The 25,792-nt window shown below is 40.2% G+C and overlaps 1 protein-coding gene across 1 annotated transcript in view; it reads right to left on the reverse strand.

Annotated features, from left to right (window-relative positions):
• Prp5 (pre-mRNA processing factor 5) overlaps window positions 1–25,792 on the reverse strand; it is a 103,475-nt gene that overhangs the window by 18,519 nt on the left and 59,164 nt on the right. Inside the window, exons 11-16 of the mRNA XM_076198055.1 lie at window positions 19,527–19,732; window positions 14,681–14,813; window positions 14,187–14,429; window positions 3,701–3,937; window positions 3,411–3,544; window positions 2,134–2,221 (exon numbers count right to left, since the gene is read on the reverse strand). Of these exons, the coding sequence (XP_076054170.1) occupies window positions 2,134–2,221; window positions 3,411–3,544; window positions 3,701–3,937; window positions 14,187–14,429; window positions 14,681–14,813; window positions 19,527–19,732 (1,041 nt within the window). The remainder of the gene's footprint in view (window positions 1–2,133; window positions 2,222–3,410; window positions 3,545–3,700; window positions 3,938–14,186; window positions 14,430–14,680; window positions 14,814–19,526; window positions 19,733–25,792) is intronic.

A 25,792-nucleotide genomic window follows, 5' to 3' on the forward strand; every position in this document is an offset into this window, starting at 1 on the left:
TTGATTTCTTCTTCACCAATTTTATAATTTTTTTAAATTCTGTTTTTAATTTTTCCAAACTCCATTACACTACATTTCTTGATATTGAAGTTCACTTCCCACTTTTGAGTCCATTTCCAGATTTTGTCCAGGTCTGATTGTATCACAGTCCTCTTCTGTTCTTACTTTCTTTAGTATTTTTGCATCATCTGCAAAGAAATTCATATAACATTCAACTCCTTCATCCATGTCATTTATATCTATGGCAAACATGACTGGAGCCAGCACCGACCCCTGTGGGACTCCATTTATCATTTCTTCCCACTTCGAGTATTTGTCTCTAATTACTACTCTCATTTTTCTCCCAGTCAGGAACTTTTCCATCCATTCTAATAATTTACCTCCGATGCTACCTAGTGATTCTATTTTTCTTTTTCATTTTTTGTGTAGTACTTTATCAAATGCTTTTTGTAGGTCTAGATAGGCACAGTCTGCCCATCCATCCCTCTCTTGTATTATATCTATTAGTCTCGAATAGAAGCAGATCAGGTTTGTTGTACATGATCTTCCTTGTTTAAATCCAAATTGATTTGGGTTCAGTACAGTTTTTTCTTCCAGATGTTTAACCCATCTATTTTTGATCACTTTTTCACATATTTTTGCTACTGGGCTTGTTAGAGAGACCAGTCTGTAGTTAGTTGGATTTTCCTTGTTTCCTCCTTTATATATTGGTACAATGTTTGTATTTTTCCAGTCTTGTGGTACCTTTCCTTCTTTGAGCGAGCATTTGATTATATTGTATATTTTATCTGTTAACTCTTCTACGCATTCTTTCAGTATCCAATTTGCAATTCCATCCAGACCATGCGATTTTCTGACATCAATTGGTTGCTGATTTCCTTCTTTGTTAGTTATTTCCTTCAAGGGGGGGGGGGGGATTTCTGTCTCTCTATTCCCTCAAAGTTAGGTGAGTTCTCAATTGTGAATACCGATTTGAAATGATTGTTCATAATTTCAGCCATTTCTACTTCTTCTGTATATTCATAATTTCCCTAGTGCAGCTTTTCCATTTCTTGTTTATTTTTTTAGTTTACTATTTACATACCTGTAAAATAGTTTAGGTTGTTCCTTGCATTTTTCTATTATATCTCTTTCATAGTTTCTATTTTCATCTCTGCATATTTTTACATAATCATTTCTTAGTTTGACATACATTTGCCATTTACTCATCACACAAGACACTTTTTCACCAAAGTGTATCAGGGCAGGGACACACTGTGAGCTGCTACATAATCAACAATTTTCTTTACAATGATTATGTAGAAGCTCATGGTGTGTCCCCACCCTGATACATTTTGGTGAAAAAGTGTCTTGTGTGACCTCACATGTTCCCGTCTTGTCTACTGCTTTTCTGTATATATGTTCCTACCCACTGTCATTTTGTATACCTTGAAAATGTCTGAATATATGAAAACATTCAGATCATAGTGTCTTACTTCCCGAGTGGTTTTCTGTGTTGCATGTATGTATAGGAGGAGAGGAACAGTCACCATCTGTCAGCTCTCTCTGTGTGAAAAGGTGAAGGAAATACAGTCTTTGAGAGAACATGAGCCTAGTCCTGAGATCACAAGTGTCAGCCCCTTGGGACTGTACCTCCATATGGAGGTGAAAAATTTTAATAAATTTTGAAGATGGGTAGTAAGGAGACAACTATGATGTCCACCTCACAGAACTAAGTAAGTATCTATTGCTGATTCCACTTGGAATATAAAAGTAGAAGAGAAGATAAGTCTATCACAAGATAATCTAATCCAGTGAGATAGTTGGGCATTTCCTGGATTTGTTGGTTGTCTAGGGTGAGCAGTATTACCAAGGATTTTTGAGGGGATAATGACATCTTGTTTTTGTAAGGAGCTATGGGGAGGCAAGGAGAGGCAAGAGGAAGGGGAGGGGGAGGAGAGACAGGGTGATAGAAGAGAAAGGAGATAGGAGGATAGATAGACAAAGTGAAGAGGAAGGGGAAAGGAAGGAGAGGAGAGGGAAAGGAAGGAGAGGAGAGGGAAAGGAGGGAACCAGCAATGGGACCAGGAGGGGAAGATGGAAAGGGAGAGGAGGGAGAAAGGATGCATTCTAAAACCATTCACATATACTTACAGCTGGACAAAAGGTTCCTCTAACTGTGATTCCTGCTTCGGAATATTCTGAAATCTGGGCCAAAGCTTCTTTGCTCGTCACTCTCCACCTTGAAAAAAAAAAAAAAAAAAAAATTACTACATGTATGACTGGGTCAAATCAATAGAATTTGGATTCTTTTCCACAGGAATGGTTTGGTCATTTAATTGTACTGTTTGATGTCTCTCTGATCCATGGTAGTCTAGAGTGAGTAGTTCCTGATGACTACTAAGGGGAGGCCTCCACTATATATGCATGTTATTGTGGCAAAGTAGCATGCAGTTGATACTTTAGGGTCTATATGGGGTGCCCCTATGGAATAGAGTCACACATCATTTTTGTCTGTGATATAGGAAGACTCTGTTCATAAAGAAATGATGACACTTTTATTATACTATGACTGTCCCTCCGTTATGCTGTCCCCCAACCCCTTGTTATTGTCCTGTACCATTTCTCTGAATATTCATTTCTTTTTTTCGCCTACCCTGTGGCGGGGGATAGAATGCTGCCACCAAGTCTTTCCACTTGAGTCATAAAAGGCAACAAAAAATGGGATAGGGGTTAGGACTAGGAATCCTGCTACCAGTAGCCCCACAGGGGACATTCCTTAAAAAAAAAACAAATAAAATAATAATAATAATAATAATATATATAGCTTCCCACATAGAGTACTGGATATCTGGAATAACAGAAACAGTGTGTGCAAATACTATTCAAGATTTTAAGAAAAAACTTGATGCTGAAAGATACAAAGACGAGTCACCACGAGCATAGCTCCCTTCCCGTGTAATACAACTAGGTAAATACAATCTCCTCTTAGCATCCATTCCAATATGTCTATTTCTCATTACACTTTTTAATCCCCCTAGGCATTTACTTCTCTCAATCTACATTCTACCTAAACCTCCACTCCTCCCTTTCCCTTCCACATATGCCCCCAAGTATCTAAAGCTGTCCACTTCCTCCAGCTTCTCTCCTTTAATACTCACTGCCAATTTGCTGCCATCTTCTCCCCTTTACATCTCATCACCTTACTTTAACCCACACTTCCTTCAACTTCCTTCCACACACCTTCCCAAACTACATCACTATCTTCCTTAATCCCTCCTCTGATCCTGCTAAAAGCAGTGTCATCAGCAAACAGCAACTGGCTTATCTCCCATTTTTCTCTATTTTTTTTAACCATCTCCAATCCCCGGCTCATTAAATTTGCATTTACCTCCTGGACCACCCCATCACACAAGATACAAAATTCTAACCTAGCCTGTTGAGGGAAGTCATTAATCTCTAATTCCTCTTCATATTTGTGATGAGTTTCTTCTGACGCCTCTTCCTCATCCTCCCGGTCATCTCGTGGCTGGTAGTTCAACTTGTTGTTCAATTTTTGAGCCATCTGAAATAATAATGATTATATGAACTTCTCTGGCTCCCAAGATTTAAATCTATCGTTGCTAGTCATCAATGACAAGCAAAAGTAACAATACTGATCAATAAGCCTTAAACACAATACAAAGAGAGAGTGAATAAATAAAACATCAAATCTACAGACCTGTTCAGCAACAGTCTTGGCTGAGATAGTTGGCTGGATGGTGGTGCCACCCTTTAGGATGAACTCTGCAGCTTGTTGGCTAGCACCCTTTGCTTCTTTACCAATATTGTGATGCAAAGTAATCTGCTGGGCAAGACGCTTCGCCAACTCCAACTTATCTGATGTGGAAGGACCACCCAAGCCAAAAACTATTCCAGCCTGGTTTGATCCTTCATTTGCAGGAGTCATGATAGGAGTCTGGAGGATTGAATAAAAAATAGATATACATACATGTATGGACACAGTGGATAAAAAGAAATGCATAGTGGTTTATGGTATCCAAGAAAAACATACATACATATACCAAGGCTTTTTCCCCCTTACAAGGGAGGTAGCCCAAAAGGAAAAGGCATAAATCACTCCCACCCATTCCATCCCTGAATACACTCCACACCCCTCCACCCTCCCTCCCATCTTAGCACCTCCTGGGAGAGTATGTGATAGAAGAAAGCTAAAGATAAATGTGGGTAAAAGTAAGGTGATGAGATGTACAAGGGGTGAAAGTGACAGTAGACTGGAAGTGAGCATTAAGGGAGAACGACTGGAGGAAGTGGATAGTTTTAGATACTTGGGTGCAAATGTGGCAGGAAAAGGTGGAGTGAAGGTGGAGGTAGAATGTAGATTGAGAGAAGCGAGTAAATGCCTTGGTGGATTAAAGAGTGTAATGAGGAATAGACATTTGGGAATGGATGCTAAGAGTGATTGTGCCAGCAGCACTGTATGGGGCAGAAACATGGAACATAAGAGAAGAAGAGAGAAGGAGTTTGAATGTGTTTGAGATGAGGTGTCTGAGAAATATGATGGGGGTTACTAGGCTAGATAGAGTGAGAAATGAGGAGGTAAGGAGGAGAACAGGGGTGGAAGGGGAGCTGGGAGATAGGGTTGATGAAAGAGTATTAGGATGGTTTGGACACATGGAAAGAATGAGTGAAGTAAAAGAGGCATGGAAGGCAGATGTGGAGTGAGTGAACATGAGGGGACGTCCTAGGATGAGGTGGATGGATGGGGTGAAGGGGGCTTTGGGGAAGAGGGGAATGTCTGTTGAGGAAGGACGGGAGAGGACAGAAGACAGGGGTGAATGGAGAATGGTTGTATATGGATGATGATGTGATTGCATGAGGTGGAATGGGCGGGGGGATGGGGGGTGAGGTAGTATGTGTGAGCAAAATTTGACGCAGCCCTAAGGGATTTCTCCCCGTCTTCTCCTTTTGTGCGATGGGGGGACGGAGAGGGGGGGTCGCCGATTTAATGAAAGAAAAACATAATGTACACAAATACCAAAGAGAAAAAGAAGAGAAAGAAATTGCGAAGGAAATACTGAAAGCAGTTCAGGACGGGTCAAGAGTTGAAGAAGGAAATCGATGACGTCCATAGAATGGGCACATACTCTAAAGAAAAACACTATAAGCCAATGAAAATCAAACTAAGGACTCAAATGATAGATGAAGAAATACTATCGAAAGCGGCAAAACTAGCTAACAGTGAAAATAACAAAAATGTGTGGATAAAAAAGGAAATAAACAATGAAGAAATAGAGAAAGATAAGGCACTAAGAAGTGAAACAAAAGAGAAGAAAGGAGACTGAAAAAGATGAGTTTTTTTTTTTAGAGTACTGGATCTGAGGCTGAGAAAATGGTACATCAGAAAAAAGGAAACATAAACCGAAAAAGATAAAAGAAAAAAAGAAAAGTGACATACACAAACATGGATAGTATTTCTGGAATAAACTAAACAACTATTTGTTAATAGAGAAACCAGACATAATGGGAATTGTGGAGATAAAGAGATAAAATTGAAAGGCCCTGTATCATCAAGTACGGTGGGACAAGGTCTATACAACCATTGGGCAAAAAATAGAACAAATAAACATGGGAGAGGAGTCATGTTATTGACTAGAAAGGGCTTAAATGTGATAAAGATAACAGAAGGAAAAGATAATGTGGAAATGATCACAATTAAAGTTGAAAATAGTATTATGAAAAGTACAAAATTTATAATAGTATATGTGCCCCCAAAAACACAGGCTTGGTCTGATAGTGATCATTCCAAATTACTGAAAGACACAAAGAATGAATTATCTGAGTTACTGATAGATGGAGGAAACATATTAATTATGGGTGACTTTAACAGAAAGGAAATAACTTGGGAAGAAATGACAATAAAGGTGGAGAAGAACTCTGGGGCAACATTCTACTGGATATAACCATTGATTATACATTGACTCAATGGGTCAAGGAAAATACCAGATATAGAAACAATGAAGAACCATCGAGACTAGACTTGATATTCACATCTGAGCCTGAAATCGTGGACAAAATGAATTACAAGACACCAATTGGGAAGAGTGAATTCCAAACTGAAACCTGTGAAAAGTCTGTGAAAAGTCTGGGGTAAACATACTCACTACGGTAAATATAACAAAAGAAAAAATTAAAAGGTGTATAGACAAACTCAAAGTTAATAAAACACCAGGCCCTGACGGTTGGCATCCAAGAATCTTAAAGGAAATTAAAAATGAGATTGTTGTTCCATTAGAAATTATTTTCAAGAAATCCATCATATCCGGAGATGTCCCAAGAGAATGGAAGCTAGCTAACGTTACTCCCATATTCAAAAAAGGTGACAAAAAGAAACCAAATAACTATAGGCCTATAAGTTTGACTTCAATCGTAGGAAAAATAATGGAAACTATCATCAGAGATGCTATCGAACATCATTTAGAAAGTAACCGTTTGATAAATGATAGCCAGCATGGTTTCAGACGGAAACGTTCTTGCGTGACTAACTTACTCGAATTCTACAACACAGTTATCTCAAATTATGATAAAAGAAACAATATAGATTTAATATATCTAGACTTTGCAAAAGCTTTTGACACCGTCCCACACGAAAGACTACTTACTAAATTAGCTTTGCATGGAATAAGTGGTAGCCTATTAGATTGGACTAGTAATTGGTTGAATGGTCGAAAACAGAGAGTTGTTTTAAATGGAAAAACTTCTGGATGGAAAAGTGTTGCAAGTGGAGTTCCTCAGGGTTCCGTTCTTGGACCACTTCTATTCATAGTATATATAAATTATATAGACCATGGACTAAAATCTACTGTTTCCAAATTTGCTGATGATACAAAACTGTGCGGAGTGGCAAATGATCACTCAAACCAATTAGATATTCAAGAAGATTTAGATGAATTACAGCAATGGTCTGAAAAGTGGCTAATGAAATTTAACACAAGTAAATGCAAGGTAATGCACATAGGTAAAAATAACAGTAAGTACGATTACAAGTTATTTGGTAATTCGTTAACAAAAGTGGATAGTGAAAAAGATCTCGGCGTAATTATCAGTAACGACCTCAAATCATCCAAGCAGTGTATTTCAGCCTCTGAGAAAGCAAATAAGATTCTGGGACTGATTGCGCGATCTTTTGATTTCAAAATCCATCACTCATTAACAAGCTATATAAATCGTTAGTTCGTCCACATTTGGAATATGCTGTTTCTGTATGGTCACCGAATCTCATTAAAGACATTGACAGACTGGAAAAAGTACAACGGCGAGCCACAAAACTGATTCCAAATATCAAAAATAAATCATACGAAAATCGACTAAAACACATGAATCTGTTTTCCCTAAAAAAGCGTAGACTCAGAGGTGACTTGATACAGGTCTTTAAGATTTTAAAGGGAATTGACAACATCAAAAGTGACAAAATTTTCACATTGAATGAGAATCAGACAAGAAACAATGGTCTCAAACTATCCGGAAATAGATTCAATTTAGAAGCAGGTAGAAACAACTTTGCCAACCATGTAGTAAATGAATGGAATAAACTTCCTGCACAGGTAGTCCAATGTAGTTCAGTTCGAAGCTTTAAGAATCAGTTAAATAAATACCTAAGTAAGATGCTGTAATGATTATAATTTATCTTATATTATTTGTTTTTGTTTTGTCATAATTTGTCTGTCTGATTTTCATTTATTATTAGTTATATGTCAATTTATTATTATTTACTATTTACCTGTTTGTTTATTATTTAACTATACCTATGCATTTATTTATGTATTTTATTTGTTATTTACATTATTATAGTTTTTATTTATGGTTTTATTATTAATATGATTTTTTTTTTCGCATCCGACCTAAATATGGATCAAAAGGTCTCCTGTCGGCATGCTCCGCCTTTGTAATCCTTTGTGACCACATACAAATAGAGTTTGAACTTAAAGAACAAAATGATGTGAGAAGAAATGAGAAACATAGAGAAGGAAGATTAATGTACAACAAAACGGACTATAAAACTTAGAAAAAAAAATTAAAAACGCCAACTGGGAAAAAATTTCAAATGAAGAAACAAAGATGGAAGAGAAATGGAACATAAAGAAAAATATAAGGAGGGAACAGATAAATATGTACCTAAGAAGAAACAAAAAAGGGTTTACATAAAGTGTTGCTATAACAAAAAGTGTAGTGATGCTAAAGATAGAAGAGACAAAGCCTGGAAAAGATGGAAAAAAGACAAAAAAAAAATGACCAAATGGCAAACATACATCAAACTGAGAAATATGTAGATATACGCAGGGAGGAAAAAAGAAACTATGAAAAAGCTATAATAGATAAATGCAAAGAACAGCCTAAACTATTTTACAGATATGTAAATGACAAACTAAAAGACAAACATAAAATAGTGAAACTGCATGAAGGAAACAAAGAATATATAGAAGATGTAGAAATGGCTAAAGTAATGACCAGGCATTTTAGGTCTGTTATTACAACTGAAAGCTCACAAATTTAGGATAAAGGACAGTGAGAAAGATCCCCCAAAATGAAAGAAATAACAGTGACACAGAAAGAAATAAGGGACCAAATAAAAAACCTTGACGTTAGAAAGTCATACGGGCCCAATGGAATTGTGAATTGGATATTGAAAGAATGTATAGATGAACTAACAGACAAAATACATAAGATAATTGACTTTTAACTCAAAGAAGGAAAAGTACCACAGGATTGGAAAAATGCAAATATTGTACCAATATATAAAGGAGACAAAGAAAATCCAACAAACTATAGATCGGTATCTCTTACAAGCACAGTTGCAAAAATATGCGAAAAAGTTATTAAAAATAAATGGATTAAACACTTGGAAGAGAACAAAATACTAAATCCTTAACAATTTGGTTTTAGAAGTGGATGATCATGTACTACAAACTTAATGTTTTTACTCAAGATTAATAGAGATAATACAAGAGACGGATGGGCAGATTGTGCTTTCTTGGACTTACAAAAGGCTTTTCACAAAGTACCACACAAAAAGCTACTAAGAAAAATTGAAATAACAGGTGGAATACAAGGAAAGTTATTGGAACGGATGAAAGATTTCTTGAACAAAAGAAAAATGGGGTGGTACTTAGAGACGAGAACTCAAATTGGGAAGATATTATAAGAGGAGTTCCACGAGGCTCTGTATTGGCTCCGATAATGTTTGCTATTTATATAAATGAAATGGTTAGAGGCATGGAATGTTATATGAACATCTTTGCAGATGATGCGAAACTATTAAAGAGAGTAAGTACAGAGGAAGACTGCAAATCTTTTAAAGAAGACCTGAACAAAGTCTGGAAATGGAGTCAGAAGAGTGAAGTGAACTTCAACATTAAGAAATGTAATATAATGGAATTTGGAAAAACATACATACATACATATACCAAGGCTTTTTCCCCCTTACAAGGGAGGTAGCCAAAAAAGAAAAGGCATAAAATCATTCCCACCCATTCCATCCCTGAATACACTCCACACCCCTCCAATCTTAGCACCTCCTGGATGACGGATCATCCCTGCACCTTGTCCACTGCCCTGGGTCAGAAGCAGTGTCGCAAGACACAGCACATCCACAGCAAGGCCGCTTCATTAAATCAGTGACCCCCCCTCTCTGTCCCCCCATGCATAAAAGGAGAAGACGGGGAGAAATCCCTTTGGGTTGTGTCAAATTTTGCTCACACATACTACCTCACCCCCTCATGCATCACAACATCCATATACAACCATTCTCCATTCGCCCCTGTCTTCTGTCCTCTCCCGTCCTTCCTCAACAGACATTCCCCTCTTCCCCAAAGCCCCCTTCACCCCATCCATCTACCTCATCCTAGGACATCCCCTCATGTTCACTCCTTCCACATTTGCCTTCCATACCTCTTTTACTAGTCTTTCTTCACTCATTCTTTCCATGTGTCCAAGTAAAAATAAAATATTATGTCAATATAAAATTGGTACAAAGGAAGTAAAAAAGTAAACTAAGAAAGGGACCTAGGAGCTATCTCAAACGACATGACACCAGACAAACATGTAAACAAATTAGTCGGAGAAACTTTCAACTTAAGATCAATAAAAGTAGCCTTTGACTACATGAAGAAATGGTAAAAAAAAATACTAGTTACACTGATAAGACCAAAATTGGAATACGCAGTGTCACTATGGACACCTAGTTAAAAAAAACATAAAGAAACTGGAAAAAATTCAAAAAGCAACGACAAAGATGGCACCAACACTGCAATTTTATATACGAACAAAGATTGCATAAACTAAATCTGCCTTCTACACCTCTTTTACTCATTTTTCTACACTTGTTCTTTCCATGTGTCCAAATCATCCCAATACTCTTTCATCCAACCAATCTCCCAACTCCTTTTCCAAACCCCATTCTCCTCCTCTCCTCCTCGTTTCTCACTCTATCCAGCCTAGTAACCTATATCATACTTCTCAGGCACCTCATCTCAAACACATTCAAAAGATAAAAGAGAAGCTTGGAAAAGATGGGAAAAAAATGGAAAGTGGCAAATATATATCAAACTAAGAAATGAATATGTAAAAATATGCAGGGAAGAAAAAAGAAACTATGAAGAAGACATAATAAAAAAAATGTAAACACAAACCTAAATTATTCTACAGATATGTAAATGGTAAACTAAAAAATAAACAGGAAATAGTAAAACTACATCAAAGGAACAGAGAATATACAGAGGATATAGAAATGGCTGAAATTATGAACAAACATTTCAATCCCTCCTCCGATCCTGCCACAAGTGCAGTGTCATCCGCAAACAACAGCTGGCTTATCTCGCACTTTTCTCCATTTTCTTTACCTTTCTCCAATCCCTGACCCACCACCCTTGCATTTAACTCTCACACCACCCCATCCATATACAAGTTGAGCAGCCAGGGCGACATAACTCATCCCTGATGAAGTCCCACCTTTACCTCGAACCACTCACTCTCTCCATTTCTAATCCTGACACATGCTCTACTACTCTCGTAAAAACTCTTGACAGCTCCTAGAAGCTTTCCTCCTATCCCGTATATCCGCAAAACCTCCCACAGTGCCTTCCTGTCTACCCTGTCGTAAGCCTTTTCCAGATCCATAAAAGGCCAAAGACATCCTTCCCCTTCCCTATAGCTTTCTCACATATCTGTCTTACCACAAAAATCTGATCTACACAACCTCTACCCGTCCTAAATCCACACTGTTCCTCACCAATTACTCCCTCTGTTCCTCTCCTAATCCTCTCAATCAGGATCCTCCCATAAGCCTTCCCAACTACACTTAACCCCTTCAATACAGGCCACATCGCACGTCTGGCAGCATTAGCTGCCAGACGTGTGATGTTGCGTCATAATACTCGCATTATAAAAAATAAAATCACTGCTCTATCACTCGTTCTCTTTCACCCGTGAATTTTGATAACCATAGAAAATATGATGAAGCCAGTTTACAGAGTATGGGGGTCACGCAGGTACGACTACAATAAATATAATCAAGACGCCGACGTCGGCATCCTCGCATACCCACTTGCTCCTCATGACGCCTACATAGGCGTCACCGTATGTAAGGGGACAAGCTAATCCCTCTGAAACTACAACACTCACACTTGTCCCCTTTTCCCTTGTAAAATGGAACTATACAGGCACTCCTCCAGTCCTCTGGCACTCTACCCTCTCTCCAGCAAACATTAAATAACCTCACCAGCCAGTCCATCATCACTGTACCTCCTTTTTTCTGACATTCTGCATGGCATCCATGCAGACCAGGTGCCTTACCTGCTTTCATCATCTTAACAACTACCTTCACTTCATCCTTCCTTATTTATCCTCCATTTTCCTCACTCATCACTCTCATTTACTTAGCATTTCCCACTGCAACTATCTTTCCCTCCCTATCCTCCTTCACATTTAGCAACTCCCTAAAATATTCTGCCCATCTTCCCCTTACTGCCTTCTCTTCCATTATCATCTCTCCATCTGCACCTTTTACCTTTTCTTCTCTACTTGATTTGCCTCCTCTTCCTCTCTTAATTTCTTTCCAAAACATCTTTTTATTACTTTCAAATTTTCTGTCATACTCTTACCCCATTTCACATCTGCTCCTCTTTGCCTCCTTTACCTTGTGCTTTACTTCTCATAGGTAAGGTAGTATGTGTGAGAAAATTTTGATGAAGCCCCAAGGGATTTCTACCTGTCTTCTCCTTTTCTGCATGAGGGGATGGAGAGGGGGGGTCGCTGATTTAATGAAGCGGCCTTGCTGTGGATGTGCTGTGTCTTGCGACACTGCCTCCGACCCAGGGCAGTGGACAAGATACAGGGATGACCCATCATCCAGGTGCCAAGATAAGAGAGAGGGTAGAGGGTGGAGGGGAGTGGAGTGTATTAGGGATGAAATGGATGGGAATGGTTTTTATGCCCTTCTCTTTTTGGCTACCTCCCTTGTAAGGGGGAAAAAGCCTTTGGTATATGCATGTATATGTACTAGGCTGGATAAAGTGAGAAACGAGAAGGTGAGGAGGAGAACAGGGGTGAGAAGTGAGTTGGGTGATAGGGGTTGATGAAAGAATATTGGGATGATTTGGACACATGGAAAGAATGAGTGAAGAAAGATTAGTAAAACAGGTGTGGAAGGCAGAGGTGGAAGGCGTGAACATGACGGGGTGACCAAGGATGAGATGAATGGATGGGGTAAAAGGGACATTGGGAAAGAGGGTAATGTCTGTTGAGGAAGGGAGACAGAAGATAGGGGTGAGTGAAGAATGTATATGAATGATGCTGTGATGCATAAAAGGGAGTGGCTGAGGGAGTATGTGTGAATGATATTTTGACACAACCCAAAGGGATTTCTCCCTGTCTTCTCTTTTTCTGCATGACGGAATGGAGGAGGGGTTGCCGATTAAATAAAGGGGGTTGATGAAAGAGTATTGGGATGATTTGGACACATGGAAAGAATGAGTGAAGAAAGATTAGTAAAACAAGTGTGGAAGGCAGAGGTGGAAGGAGTGAACATGAGGGGGTGACCAAGGATGAGATGAATGGATGGGGTAGTAAAAGGGACATTGGGAAAGAGGGTAATGTTTGTTGAGGAAGATAGGGGTGAGTGGAAAATGGTTGTATATGAATGATGCTGTGATGCATGGAAGGGAGTGGGTGGGGGATGGGAGTGAGGGAGTATGTGTGAATGATATTTTGACACAACCCAAAGGGATTTCTCCCTGTCTTCTCTTTTTCTGCATGAGGGGATGGAGGGGGGGTCGCTGATTAAATGAAGCAGCCTTGCTGTGGATGTGCTATGTCTTGCTACATTGCTTCTGACCCAGGGCAGTGGGCAAGATGCAGGGATGATCTGCCATCCAGGAGGAGCCAAGATAAGAGGGAGGGAGGATGATGAATGGGAGTGGAGTATGTGGGGGATGGGATGGGTGGGAGTGGATTTTATGCTTTGGTGTTTGGCTACCTCCCTTGTAAAGGGGAAAAAACCCTTTGGTATACTGTATGTACATACATGTATCAAAAGTTTTTTTTCCACTATAGGGAAGTGGCAGAATAAAAGCATACATCCACCCTACACCTATACAGAAACTTAATCCTTATCCCTCCCATCTTGGGACCTTGCAGATGAAGGGTCATCCCTATCCCTTGCCACACTGCTCTCTAAATAGGCAATGTGACAAGACACAACATTTCCATGGCAAGGCTCAACAGTCTGAGTTAGCTTACCCCTACCACTTCATTACATGACAACCTCCCCTTCCCAATTACCTCATAATATATACAGAGCAGACATAAGAAACACTCCTTCAAAATACATCATTTCCTTATCCATTCATTCTCTCTCCCTCACCCAATACACATTCCTCTTACATTCAATGCCCCTTTCACCCTGTCCATCCACTTCATTCTTGGTCTTCCTCTCAATTTCTCTCCATCCACTTCTACTTTCCACATTGTTTTTCCTAGTAGTTCTTCTTTTACCAGAAATGCCAACAGCTGCCAACTGAAGTAGTGACCACAAATTTCAATCTTTCTACTGTTCATCATTTTTAAAAAATACTTAAATCCTATTTAAACCCATGGTTAAAGTAAATCTGAAACTACACTTGCTTAAAATGCAAGAAAAAGCAAATTCTTACCTTAATCTCCTTGACTGTTCTCTTTGTGTTGAGCATGCTCTCAATCTGCTGGTCTATGTCTTGTTCAATGTCTTCATCATCAGAGTCAGCCAGACCCAGAGCTGCTTTTTCAAACTTCTTCTTCTCTGAGGCAAAGTTGGCCTCTGACTCATCAAACTTGAAACCCTTGCCATGGAAGCCACCTCCAGTCTTGACCTTCTTGCCCTCTAACTCCATCTTTATCTTGTATTCAATCCAGATTTTCTAAAGATAAAAAAATAGGGTTTAAATTCCCATGGGCTACGCATCATGGAAAATAAATAATGACTTCTCTCTATGGTCACTGAAATCTTACGTGAAAATCAATCAACTGTTGCCTCACATCTCTTTAATATGTGGTCCTATGACAGATATCAACAACTGTCATAATACACTCTATAGAAGCATTAATATTTAGAGTACTCAATAGTATGGCACCAATTTCAGCATCACAATCTAAATCTTTAAAAATTCACCTGTAATTCAAGAGGTACTTCATTCTCTGAGAGTTCAAGGGCACGAATAACTTCTCCAGCACATCTGGGTTGATGATGTGTGATGAAAGTATATGCAAATCCCTTGTTGCCTGCTCGGCCAGTACGCCCACATCTGAGAAAACATCAAATTATAAGATATTGTACATTCCAAGGATTTTATCTATATATATATATATATATATATATATATATATATATATATATATATATATATATATATATATATATATATATATATATATATATATATATATATATATATATAAACTGTCACATAAAGAGATTGTCAAAACTACAATTACAGACTCTGGAACAAAGAAATGAAAGAGGTGATTTGTTGACAATCTACAGAAATATGAGATGATAGAAGTCCTTGATAGAGAAGACTTACTAAATTGGGATAAGAGAAAGACAAGAGGACATGGAAGGAAGCTCAAAAAGGACAGTTATAGAAGAGACCTGAAAAAGAACAGCCTTCCTCACATAGTGGTGGATGTATGGAACATACTAGACAAAACAATAGCGTGTGCAAAAACAATATATGAGTCTAAAAACAAATTAGACATGGCAAGATACAGAGACGGGACACCACAAGTGTATCTCCCCTTCCCGTAAGATACATACATACATATACCAGGAACTCTTTTCCCCTTACAGGAGAGGTAGTCAAAAAGGCATAAAAACCACTCCCACTAATTCCATCCCCAACATTCCCATCCATCCCCTTCCCTCCCTCTTATATTATCTTGGTACCTCCTGGATGATGGGATCATCCCTGCATCTTACCCACTGCCCTGGGTCAGAAGCAGTGTCACAAGACAGGGCATCCACAGCAAGGCCACTTCATTAAATCGCCGACTCCCCCTCTCTGTCCCCTCATGCAGAAAAGGAGAAGATGGGGAGAAATCCCTTCAGGCGGCATCAATTTATTTTTCACACTTACTCCCTCACCTCCCATCCCTCACCCACTACCCCTCATGCATTACAGCATTATCCATACGCAACCCTTCTCCATTCACCCCTATCTTCTGTTTTCTCCCGTCCTTCCTCAACAGATTTCCCCTCTTTCCTAATGCCCCTTTTACCTCATCCATCCATCTCATCCTAGGTTGCCCCTCATTTTCACTCCTTCCACACCTCTTTTACTAATCTTTCTTCACTCATTCTTTCCATGTGTCCAAACCATCCCAATTCACTTTCATCAACTCTATCTCCCAACTCCTTTTCCACCCCCATTCTCCTCCTCACCTTGTTTCTCACCCTATTCAGCCTAGTAACCCCTACCATACTTCCCAGGCACCTTATCTCAAACACATTGAAACTCCTCCTTTCTTATGTTCAATGTTTCTGCCCCATACAGTGCTGTCGGCACAATCACTCCTCCATAAAATTTCCTCTTACCATCCATTCCCAAACTTCTATTTCTCATTAAACTTTTTAATCACCCAAGGCATTTACTCACTTCTCTGTTGAGAAAAAAAGACATAGACAGTCAGACAAAACATAGACAGTCAGACAAAATCATAGACAGTCAGACAAAACACATAATACATAATCTCAAGCACTCATCTGCCTGTGGCCCTGATAACATAAGCAACATCCACCTAAAACACATTGGACCACAAGGTATACACGCACTCACAAACATTGCAAACTACAGCTATTCACACAACACTATACCTGACATCTGGAAGCATGGTAAAATAATCACCATTCCAAAACCAAACAAAGACCCAACAATCCCAACATCGCACCACCCAATCACACTTCTCTGCACCCCCTCTAAAGTCATTGAACGCCTAATACTTCAACTTGTCACACCGCATATTCCCCTTGCTGACTCACAACACGGTTTTAGGCCACTACACTCCACAAACACTCTTCTGATAAACCTCACACAAAGAATTTTAGATGGCATCAATTCAGATAGGCCCCACCAAAGAACACTTCTTATAACATTAGACATTAGTAAAGCTTTTGATGCTATCCCCGCCACAATCTAACAAATAAAATATATAACACAGACATGCACAATAACACCAAAAGATGGCTGGCCAACTATCTGGCAGGTAGGAATGCTTATGTGTCATATAATGGCAAATCATTGCACATCAGAAACATTAAGAATGGAGTACCACAGGGCTCTGTTCTATCCCCCACACTATTTAATCTATACATGCATGACATACCCATACCAGACACCTCAGAAATACAAATCTCTTCCTACGCAGACGACATAACAATCACATGCACACATCATAACACAGACAAAGCTGCAGAAATAATCCAGCCATACCTAGATACACTCAACACATGGTTCATCACAAACAGACTCAAAATAGCTCCAACCAAATCTACAGCAACACTTCTTACCAACTGGACAAAAGAACACAAATACATACCTCATCTCTACATCAACAACACTCTAATACCACACACAAACACACCGAAAATTCTTGGTGTAACATACGATACATCCATGTCTTTCAAACAACACATCACAAACATTAACAAATGCACACCTAGACTTAACGCACTTAAGTCAATCACTGGAACAACATTTGGACAAAACAAAGAAACTAATATAACAATATACAAACAATGCATACGCTCAGTGATGAATTATGTGAGTCCTGCATGGGCTCCTAATCTCAGTGAGACACACCACAACACCCTTCAAATCATACAAAACAAAGCCCTAAAAACAATTACAGGCTGCACAAATACAACACCTACAGACCATTTACACCATGAAACAAAAGTCCTCAAAGTCAAGGACCACCTCGACATGAGAGGCATACAAACACTTGCCACAGCCACCACAAACACATCACACCCGGTACACTACATAGCAGAACACCCACACACACCAAGAAACACTAAAACAACACCTAAAGACCTGTACCACACACAGATACTCTCTTCTCTTCCTCCACAACCACCAAATACCAGCCTCCGGAAACATATTCATAATCATATCACTCACCGCTCCATTAACACACTGAAAGACAACACATTGCTGTATGCCAGGGAGAGAGACTGGAGGAAGTGGATAGTTTTAGATACTTGGGTGCGAATCTGGCAGGAAAGGGAGGAGTGGGGGTGGAGAGAAGCAAGTAACTACCTTGGTGGATTAACCTCTTCCATACGGTCCCGCATACGTAGGCGGCATGAGGAGCAAGTGGATATGCGATGCTGCCATATCGGCGTCTTGATTATATTTATTGTAGTTGCCCCTGCATAATGCCATACTCTCTAAACTGTCTTCATCACATTTTCTATGGTTATCAAAATTCACGGGTGAAAGAGAGAACGATCGATATAAGCGGTGACTATATTTTATGATGCGAGTATTATTTCGACACATCGTACGTCTGGCAGATAATGCTGCCCGCGAGATTTTGGCCCGGAGTGAAGAGGTTAAAAAGTGTAATGAGAAATAGACATTTGGGAATGGATGCTAAGAGGAGACTGTATGAAGGAGTGATTGTGCCAACAGCACTATACGTGGTAGAAACATGGAACATAAAAGAGGAAGAGAGAAGGAGTTTGAATGTGTTTGAGATGAGGTGTCTGAGAAGTATGATGGGGGTTACTAAGCTAGATAGAGTGAGAAATGAGGAGATGAGGAGGAGAACGGGGGTGGAAAGGGAGTTGGGAGATGGGGCTAATGAAAGAGCATTAGGATGGTTTGGACACATGGAAAGAATGAGTGAAGAAAGACTAGTAAAAGAGGTATGGAAGGCAGATGTGGAGGGAGTGAACATGAGGGGACGTCCTAGGATGAGGTGGATGGATGGGGTGAAGGGGGCTTTGGGGAAGAGGGGAATGTCTGTTGAACAGGAGAGGACAGAAGACAGGGGTGAATGGAAAATGGTTGTATATGGATGATGTTGTGATGCATGAGGTGGAATGGGGGGTGAGGTAGTATGTGTGAGCAAAATTTGATGCAGCCCGAAGGGATTTCTCCTCGTCTTCTGCTTTTATGCATAGGGGGACGGAGATGGGGGGTCGCCGATTTAATGAAGCGGCCTTGCTGTGGATGTGCTGTGTCTTGCGACACTGCTTCTGACCCAGGGCAGTGGACAAGGTGCAGGGATGACCCATCATCCAGGAGGTGCTAAGATAAGAGGGAGGGTGGAGGGGTGCGGAGTGTATTCAGGGATGGAATGGGTGGGAATAATTTTGTGCCTTTTCCTATTTGATTACCTCCCTTGTAAGGGGGAAAAAGCCTTGGTATATGTATGTATGTATGTATAACTAATAAAAGAGGTATGGAAGGCAGATGTGGAGGGAGTGAACATGGGGGGGGGGCGACCTAGGATGAAAAGGATGGATGGGGTAAAAGGGGCTTTGGGAAAGAGGGAAATGTCTGTTGAGGAAGGACGGGAGAGGACAGAAGACAGGGGTGAATGGAAAAAGGTTGTATATGGATGATGTTGTGATGCATGAGGTGGAATGAGTGGGGGGATGGGGGTGAGGTAGTATGTGTGAGAAAAATTTGATGCAGCCCAAAGGGATTTCTCCCCGTCTTCTCCTTTTCTGCATGTCTTGTGACACGGCTTCTGACCCAGGGCAGTGGACAAGATACAGGAATGACCTGTCATCCAGGAGGTGCCAAGATAAGAGGGAGGACAGAGGGTGGAGGGGAGTGGAGTGTATTTAGGGATGGAATGGGTGGGAATAGTTTTTATGGCTTTTTCTTTTTGGCTACCTTTCTTGTAAGGGGGAAAAATCCTTTGGTATATGTATGTACATTTTACCCACCTCTAAATAAAGTCAATGCCTCTCCCTATCTGCAAAGTAACACGTGGACAATTAATACCTGTGAACGTAGTCTTCATAATGGTTTGGTGCATCATGGTTCACTACTAGGACAAGTTGTCGCACATCTAACCCCCTTGCTGCAACTGATGTGGCTACCAATATTGGTACTCGTCCAGCCTTGAAGTCAAGAATAGTGTTGTCTCTGTCTATTTGATCTACACCACCATGTAACACCATTGCACGATATGAGTGGTTCATTAAGTCCTGTAAAGAAAATATTGAATGAATGAGTGTCTATGTTTTCATTTCAGAGAACTACAATTCTAACATTAATTTTCTTTTCTATCACATATCTATGCAATGGGATAGGAGAAAATCTGTTGAGAGGAGATTGTATGAAGGAGCAATTGTGCTGACAGCACTGTATGGGGCAGAAACATAGAACATAAAAGAGGAAGTGTTTAAATGAGTTTGAAATTAAATGCCTGAGAGGTATGGTAAGGGTTACTAGGATGGATAGAGTGAGAAATGAGGAGGTCAGGAGGAGAGTGGGGAAGGAAAGGGAGTTGGGAGATAGGATTGATGAAAGAGTATTGGGATGGTTTGGACACATGGAAAAAATGAGTGAAGAAAGATTAGTAAAAGAAGTGTGGAAGGCAGAGGTGGAGAGAGTGAACATTAGGGAGTGACCAAGGATGGATGGATGGGATAAAAGGGGCATTGGGAAAGACAGGAATGTCTGCTGAGGGAAGAAGGGAAAAGACAGAAAATAGGGGTGAGTGGAGAATGGTTATATATGGGTAATGCTTTGATGCATGGAAAGGAATGGGTGGGGGATGGAGGGGTGAGGGAGTATGTGTGAATGATATTTTGACACAGCCAGAAGGAATTTGTCCCCATCTTCTCTTTTTTTTTTGCATGAAGGGACAGAGAGGGGGGTCACCAATTAAATGAAGTGGCTTTGCTGCAGATATGCTGTCTTGCTACATTGTTTCCGACCCACAGCCCTGCCTGAGGGATGACCCATCATCCAGGAGGAGCCAAGAAAAGAGGGAAAGAAGGGTGGTGAATGCAAGTGGAGTATGTAGGGATGAAATGGGTGGAAGTGGATATATGCCTTTGACTTTGACTACCTCCCCTTTAAGGAGGAAAAAGCCATTGGTATATGTATGTATATATGCTATACATATTATTGACATTGATGAGATGTACAAGGGGTGAAAGTGACAGCAGACTGGGAGTATTAAGGGAGAGAGACTGGAGGAAGTGGATAGTTTTAGATACTTGGGTGCTAACGTAGCAGGAAAAGGAGTGGGGGTGGGGGTAGAATGTAGATTGAGAGAAGCGAGTAAATGCCTTGGTGGATTAAAAAGGGTAATGAGAAATAGACATTTGGGAATGGATGCTAAGAGGAGGTTATATGAAGGAGTGATTGTGCCAACAGCACTGTATGGGGCAGAAAAATGGAGTATAAGAGAGGAAGAGAGAAGGAGTTTGAATGTGTTTGAGATGAAGTGTCTGAGAAGTATGATAGGGGTTACTAGGCTAGATAGAGTGAGAAATGAGGAGGTGAGGAGGAGAACGGGGGTGGAAAGGGAGTTGGGAGATAGGGTGGATGAAAGAGTATTGGGATGGTTTGGACACATGGAAAGAATGAGTGAAGAAATACTAGTAAAAGAGGTGTGGAAGGCAGATGTGGAAGGAGTGAACATGAGGGGGCAACCTAGGATGAGATGGATGGATGGGGTAAAAGGGGCTTTGGGGAAGAGGGGAATGTCTGTTAAGGAAGGACAGGAGAGGACAAAAGACAAGAGTGAATGGAGAATGGTTTTGTATGGATGATGTTGTGATCCATGAGAGGGAATAGGTGGGGGTATGGGGAGAGCGAGTATGTGTGAGAAAAAATTGACGCAGCCCAAAGGGATTTTCCCCCATCTTCTCCTTATTCTGCATGAAGCAGCCTAGCTGTGGATGTGCTGTGTCTTGCAACACTGCTTCTGACCCAGGGCAGTGGACAAGATGCAGGGATGACCCGTCATCCAGGAGGTGCCAAGATAAGAGGGAGGGAGGAGGGTGGAGGGGAGTGGAATATTTATGAAATGGAATGGGTGGGAGTGGTTTCTATGCCTTTTTCTTTTTGGCTATGCCCCGTGTAGGGGGAAAAAGCCTTTGGTATATGTATGTACCACATTAATAGTTAATGGGAAAAACTGAAATAATAGGAGGAATACAAGGTAAGCTACTGGAATGGCTGAAGGATTTCTAAAATGGGAGAAAAATGAGTGGTACTTAGAGACAAAAATTCAAACTGGGAAGATGTGAAGAGTGGCGTCCTGCAAGGCTCTGTATTGGCTCCTTTAATGTTTGCCATATATATAAATGATATGGATGAGGAAGTGAAGTATCACATGAACTTCTTTGCTGATGATGCCAAATTACTGAAGAGAGTAAGCACAGAAGAAGATTGCAGATTGATACAAGAAAACCTGGACAAAATATGGGAATGGAGTCAGAAGTGTGAAGTGAACTTTAACATTAAAAAATGTAGTATAATGGAATTTGGAAAAAGCAAAAAATAGAATATCATGTCAATATAAACCTGGTACCAAGGAAGTCAAAAAAGTCAACTCAGAAAGGGACCTGGGAGTGATTATCTCAAGTGACTTGACACCTGATAAACATGTCAATAAATTAGTTGGAGAGACTTTTAACTTTTAAGATCAATGAATCAATACCCCGTCTAGGGTATTGGCTGCATGTTATTATAGCAAAGTAGCATGCAGTTGATACTTTAGGGTCTATATGGGGCGCCCCTATGGACCAGAGCCACACATCATTTTGTCTGTGATAGATGAGGACTCTGCTCACAGAGAAATGATGAAACTTTTATTATACTGCTACTGTCCTTCCATTATGCTGCCCCCAACCCCTTGTTGCTGTCCTGTACCATTTCTCTGAATTTCATTTCCAAGTTTTGCCTACCCTGTGCTGGGGGAAAAGAATGCTGCCACCAAGTATTTCCACTTGGACCATAAGAGGTGAGAAAAATGGGACAGGGATTGGGACCAGGCATCCTTCTCCCTGTAGCCCCACAGGGGACATTCCTAAAAAAATTAAAGGCATAAGAGGGTCTAGGAGTTTTCCAACCAGCACCCTAAGGTCTGGGTCTTTTAATGTGCTTGGATCTTGTACAGATGAGAGTAAAAAGGAGGAAATAGGTAGTATGTCTGTGAGAAGAAAGATGGATGTATTGGTTTGAGTGAAACTAAGTTGAGAGGGAAGGGTGAGTGTGAGTTTGGGAGTGTAGTTGGGAGGTTCTCAGGAGTGAAGAGAGGGAGAGGGAGAGAAGGGGTGGCTATACTAGTAAGTGAAAAGATAGGTAAACGTGTAGTGGAGTGGAAGGAGGTTTCTTCAAGGTTAATGTGGATGAAGGTGAAACTGGGAGGTACAGTGATGGTGGACTGGCTGGTGAGGTTATTTAATGTTTGCTGGAGAGAGGGTAGAGTGCTGGAGGACTGCCTGTATAGTCCCACTCTACAAAGGAAAAGGGAACAAGTGTGAGTGTTGTAGTTTCTGAGGGATTAGCTTGTAAAGAGTAGTTGGGAAGGCTTATGGGAGGATCTTGATTGAGAGGATTAGGAGAGGAACAGGGAGTAATTGGTGAGGAACAGTGTGGGTTTAGGACAGGTAGAGGTTGCGTAGATCAGATCTTTATGGTAAGACAGATATGTGAGAAAGCTATAGGAAAAGGAAAAGATGTTTTTTGGGCTTTTATGGATCTGGAAAAGGCTTATGACAGGATAAACAGGAAGGCATTGTGGGAGGTTTTCCAGGTATATGGGATAGGAGAAAAGCTTTTAGCTGTCAAGAGTTTTTACGAGAGTAGTAGAGCATGTGTTAGGATTAGAAATGGAGAGAGTGAGTGGTTCGACATAAAGGTGGGACTTCATCAGGGATGTGTTATTCACCCTGGCTGTTCAACTTATACATGGATCGGGTAGTGCGAGAGGTAAATGCAAGGGTGGTGGGTCAGGGAATGGAGATGGTTAAAGAAAATGGAGAAAAGTGGGAGGTGAGCCAGCTGTTGTTTGTGGACGACACTGCGCTTGTGGCAGGATCACAGGAGGGATTGAGGAAGTTGGTGACAGAGTTTGGGAGAGTGTGTGAAAGAATAAAGTTGAAGACGTGGGTAAAAGTAAGGTGATGAGATGTACAAGGAGTGAAAGTGGTAGCATACTGGAAGAGAGCATCAACCTCTTCACTCCGGGGCACATCGCACGTCTGGCAGCATCAGCTGCCCGACGTGCAATGTTGCATCATAATAATCGCATTATAAAAAATAAAGTCAGTGCTCAATCATTTGTTCTCTTTCACCCGTGAATTTTGATAACCATAGAAAATATGATGAAGCCAGTTTAGAGAGAATGGCAGTTACATAGGTATGACTACAATAAATATAATCAAGACGCCGACGTCGGCATCATCGCGTACCCACTTGCTCCTCATGACGCTTACGTAGGCGTCACCGTATGGAAGTGGATAAGGGAGAGCGACTGGAGGAAGTTTTAGATACTTGGGTGCGAATGTGGCAGGAAAGGGAGGAGTGGAGTTGGAGATAGAATGTAGTTTGTGAGAAGCGAGTAAATGCCTTGGTGGATTAAAAAGTGTAATGAGAAATAGACATTTGGGAATGGATGCTGAGAGGAGATTGTATGAAGGAGTGATTGTGCCAACAGCACTGTATGGGGCAGAAACATGGAATATAAGAGAGGAAGAGAAGAGTTTGAATGTGTTTGAGATGAGGTGTCTGAGAAGTATGATGGGGGTTACTAGGCTGGATAGAGTGAGAAATGAGGAGGTTAGGAGGAGAATAGGGGTGGTAAGGGAGTTGGGAGATAGGGTGGATGAAAGAGTATTGGGATGGTTTGGACACATGGAAAGAATGAGTGAAGAAAGACTAGTGAAAGAGGTACAGAAGGCAGATGTGGAAGGAGTAAACATGAGGGGGTGACCTAGGATGAGATGGATGGATGGGGTGAAAGGGGCTTTGGGGAAGAGGGGAATGTCTGTTGAGGAAGGACAGAAGACAGGGGTGAATGGAGAATAGTTGTACAGGTAGTCGTCGACTTACGACCGAGTTCGGTTCCGACAGACAGGTCGTAAGTCGATCTGGACGCAAGTCGGTCTTTATATATATATATACAGTATATATTACCCTTTAAATATTTTTGTTACTGTATATATATATTGTATATTATATTTAGCATACTGAAATAATCTTAGCATCTTTGAACTATGTTGTATAGTATTTCTTAACCTTTTTATAATTTTATCTGATTTTCTTTGGGAAACGTAGCCTAGGCATAAGCATACTGAATAAAATCCTATCATCTTTAACCTATGATATCTAATACTGTACGAGTATTTTCTAACCTTTTTATTATTTTACCATCAGACTTTCTTTAAGAAACGTATGCATACTGAATAAAATCATATTATCTTTGAGCTACGTTGTTTAATATTCATTAACTTTTTTATCATTTTCGTTAGGAAACGTAGCCTAGGCCTACGCATACTGAATAAAGTCCTGTTATCTTTGACCTACAAATACTTTTTTATTGGTTACAATAAAATCATTGCAAGGCAAAATTCGGACATTTTTTTTATTTCAAAACACATTCTTTTCGTTTACGTACTGTACCAAAAATATTGTTATCGACAACAGACTAGGCATAAATAAAGTTTACTGTTACATTTTATTAATCGCAAAACATAAAAATACAAAATGCTGTACTGAACATATTGTTACATTTTATTAATTGCAAAACATATAAAAATACAAAATGCAAGGCAAAATTAGGATTTTTTTTATTTCAAAACGCATTCTTTCCATTTACGTACTGTACCGAACATACTGTTATCGACAAACTAGCCTAGGCATAAAAAAATAGTTACATTTTATTAATTGCAAAACATATAGAAATACAAAAATACAAAATGCAATGCAAAATTAGGAAAGATTTTACTTCAAACAAAAAATTGAAAGAATATTTAGCTGGCTGGGATGCTAACGCTGTCGGCAGCCTGCCAAAACTATCGTACTAGCGTCTCGCGGCGTGCGGAGTAATTGTTCTGCGCTGCCAGACATAACATTGCAATTCTATTACTCTATTAAATGTTAAATATTATTGCACTATCTCGTGGTCGTAAAGTCGATCAGTAGTAAGTCGCATAGGTCGTAAGTCGACGACTACCTGTATATGGATGATGTTGGGATGCATGAGGTGAAATGGGTGGGGGGATGGGGGGTGAGATAGTATGTGT

The sequence above is a fragment of the Oratosquilla oratoria genome, chromosome 14 (genome assembly GCF_046742065.1).
Source record: "Oratosquilla oratoria isolate Oo_2021 chromosome 14, ASM4674206v1, whole genome shotgun sequence".
NCBI classification, from domain to species: domain Eukaryota; kingdom Metazoa; phylum Arthropoda; class Malacostraca; order Stomatopoda; family Squillidae; genus Oratosquilla; species Oratosquilla oratoria.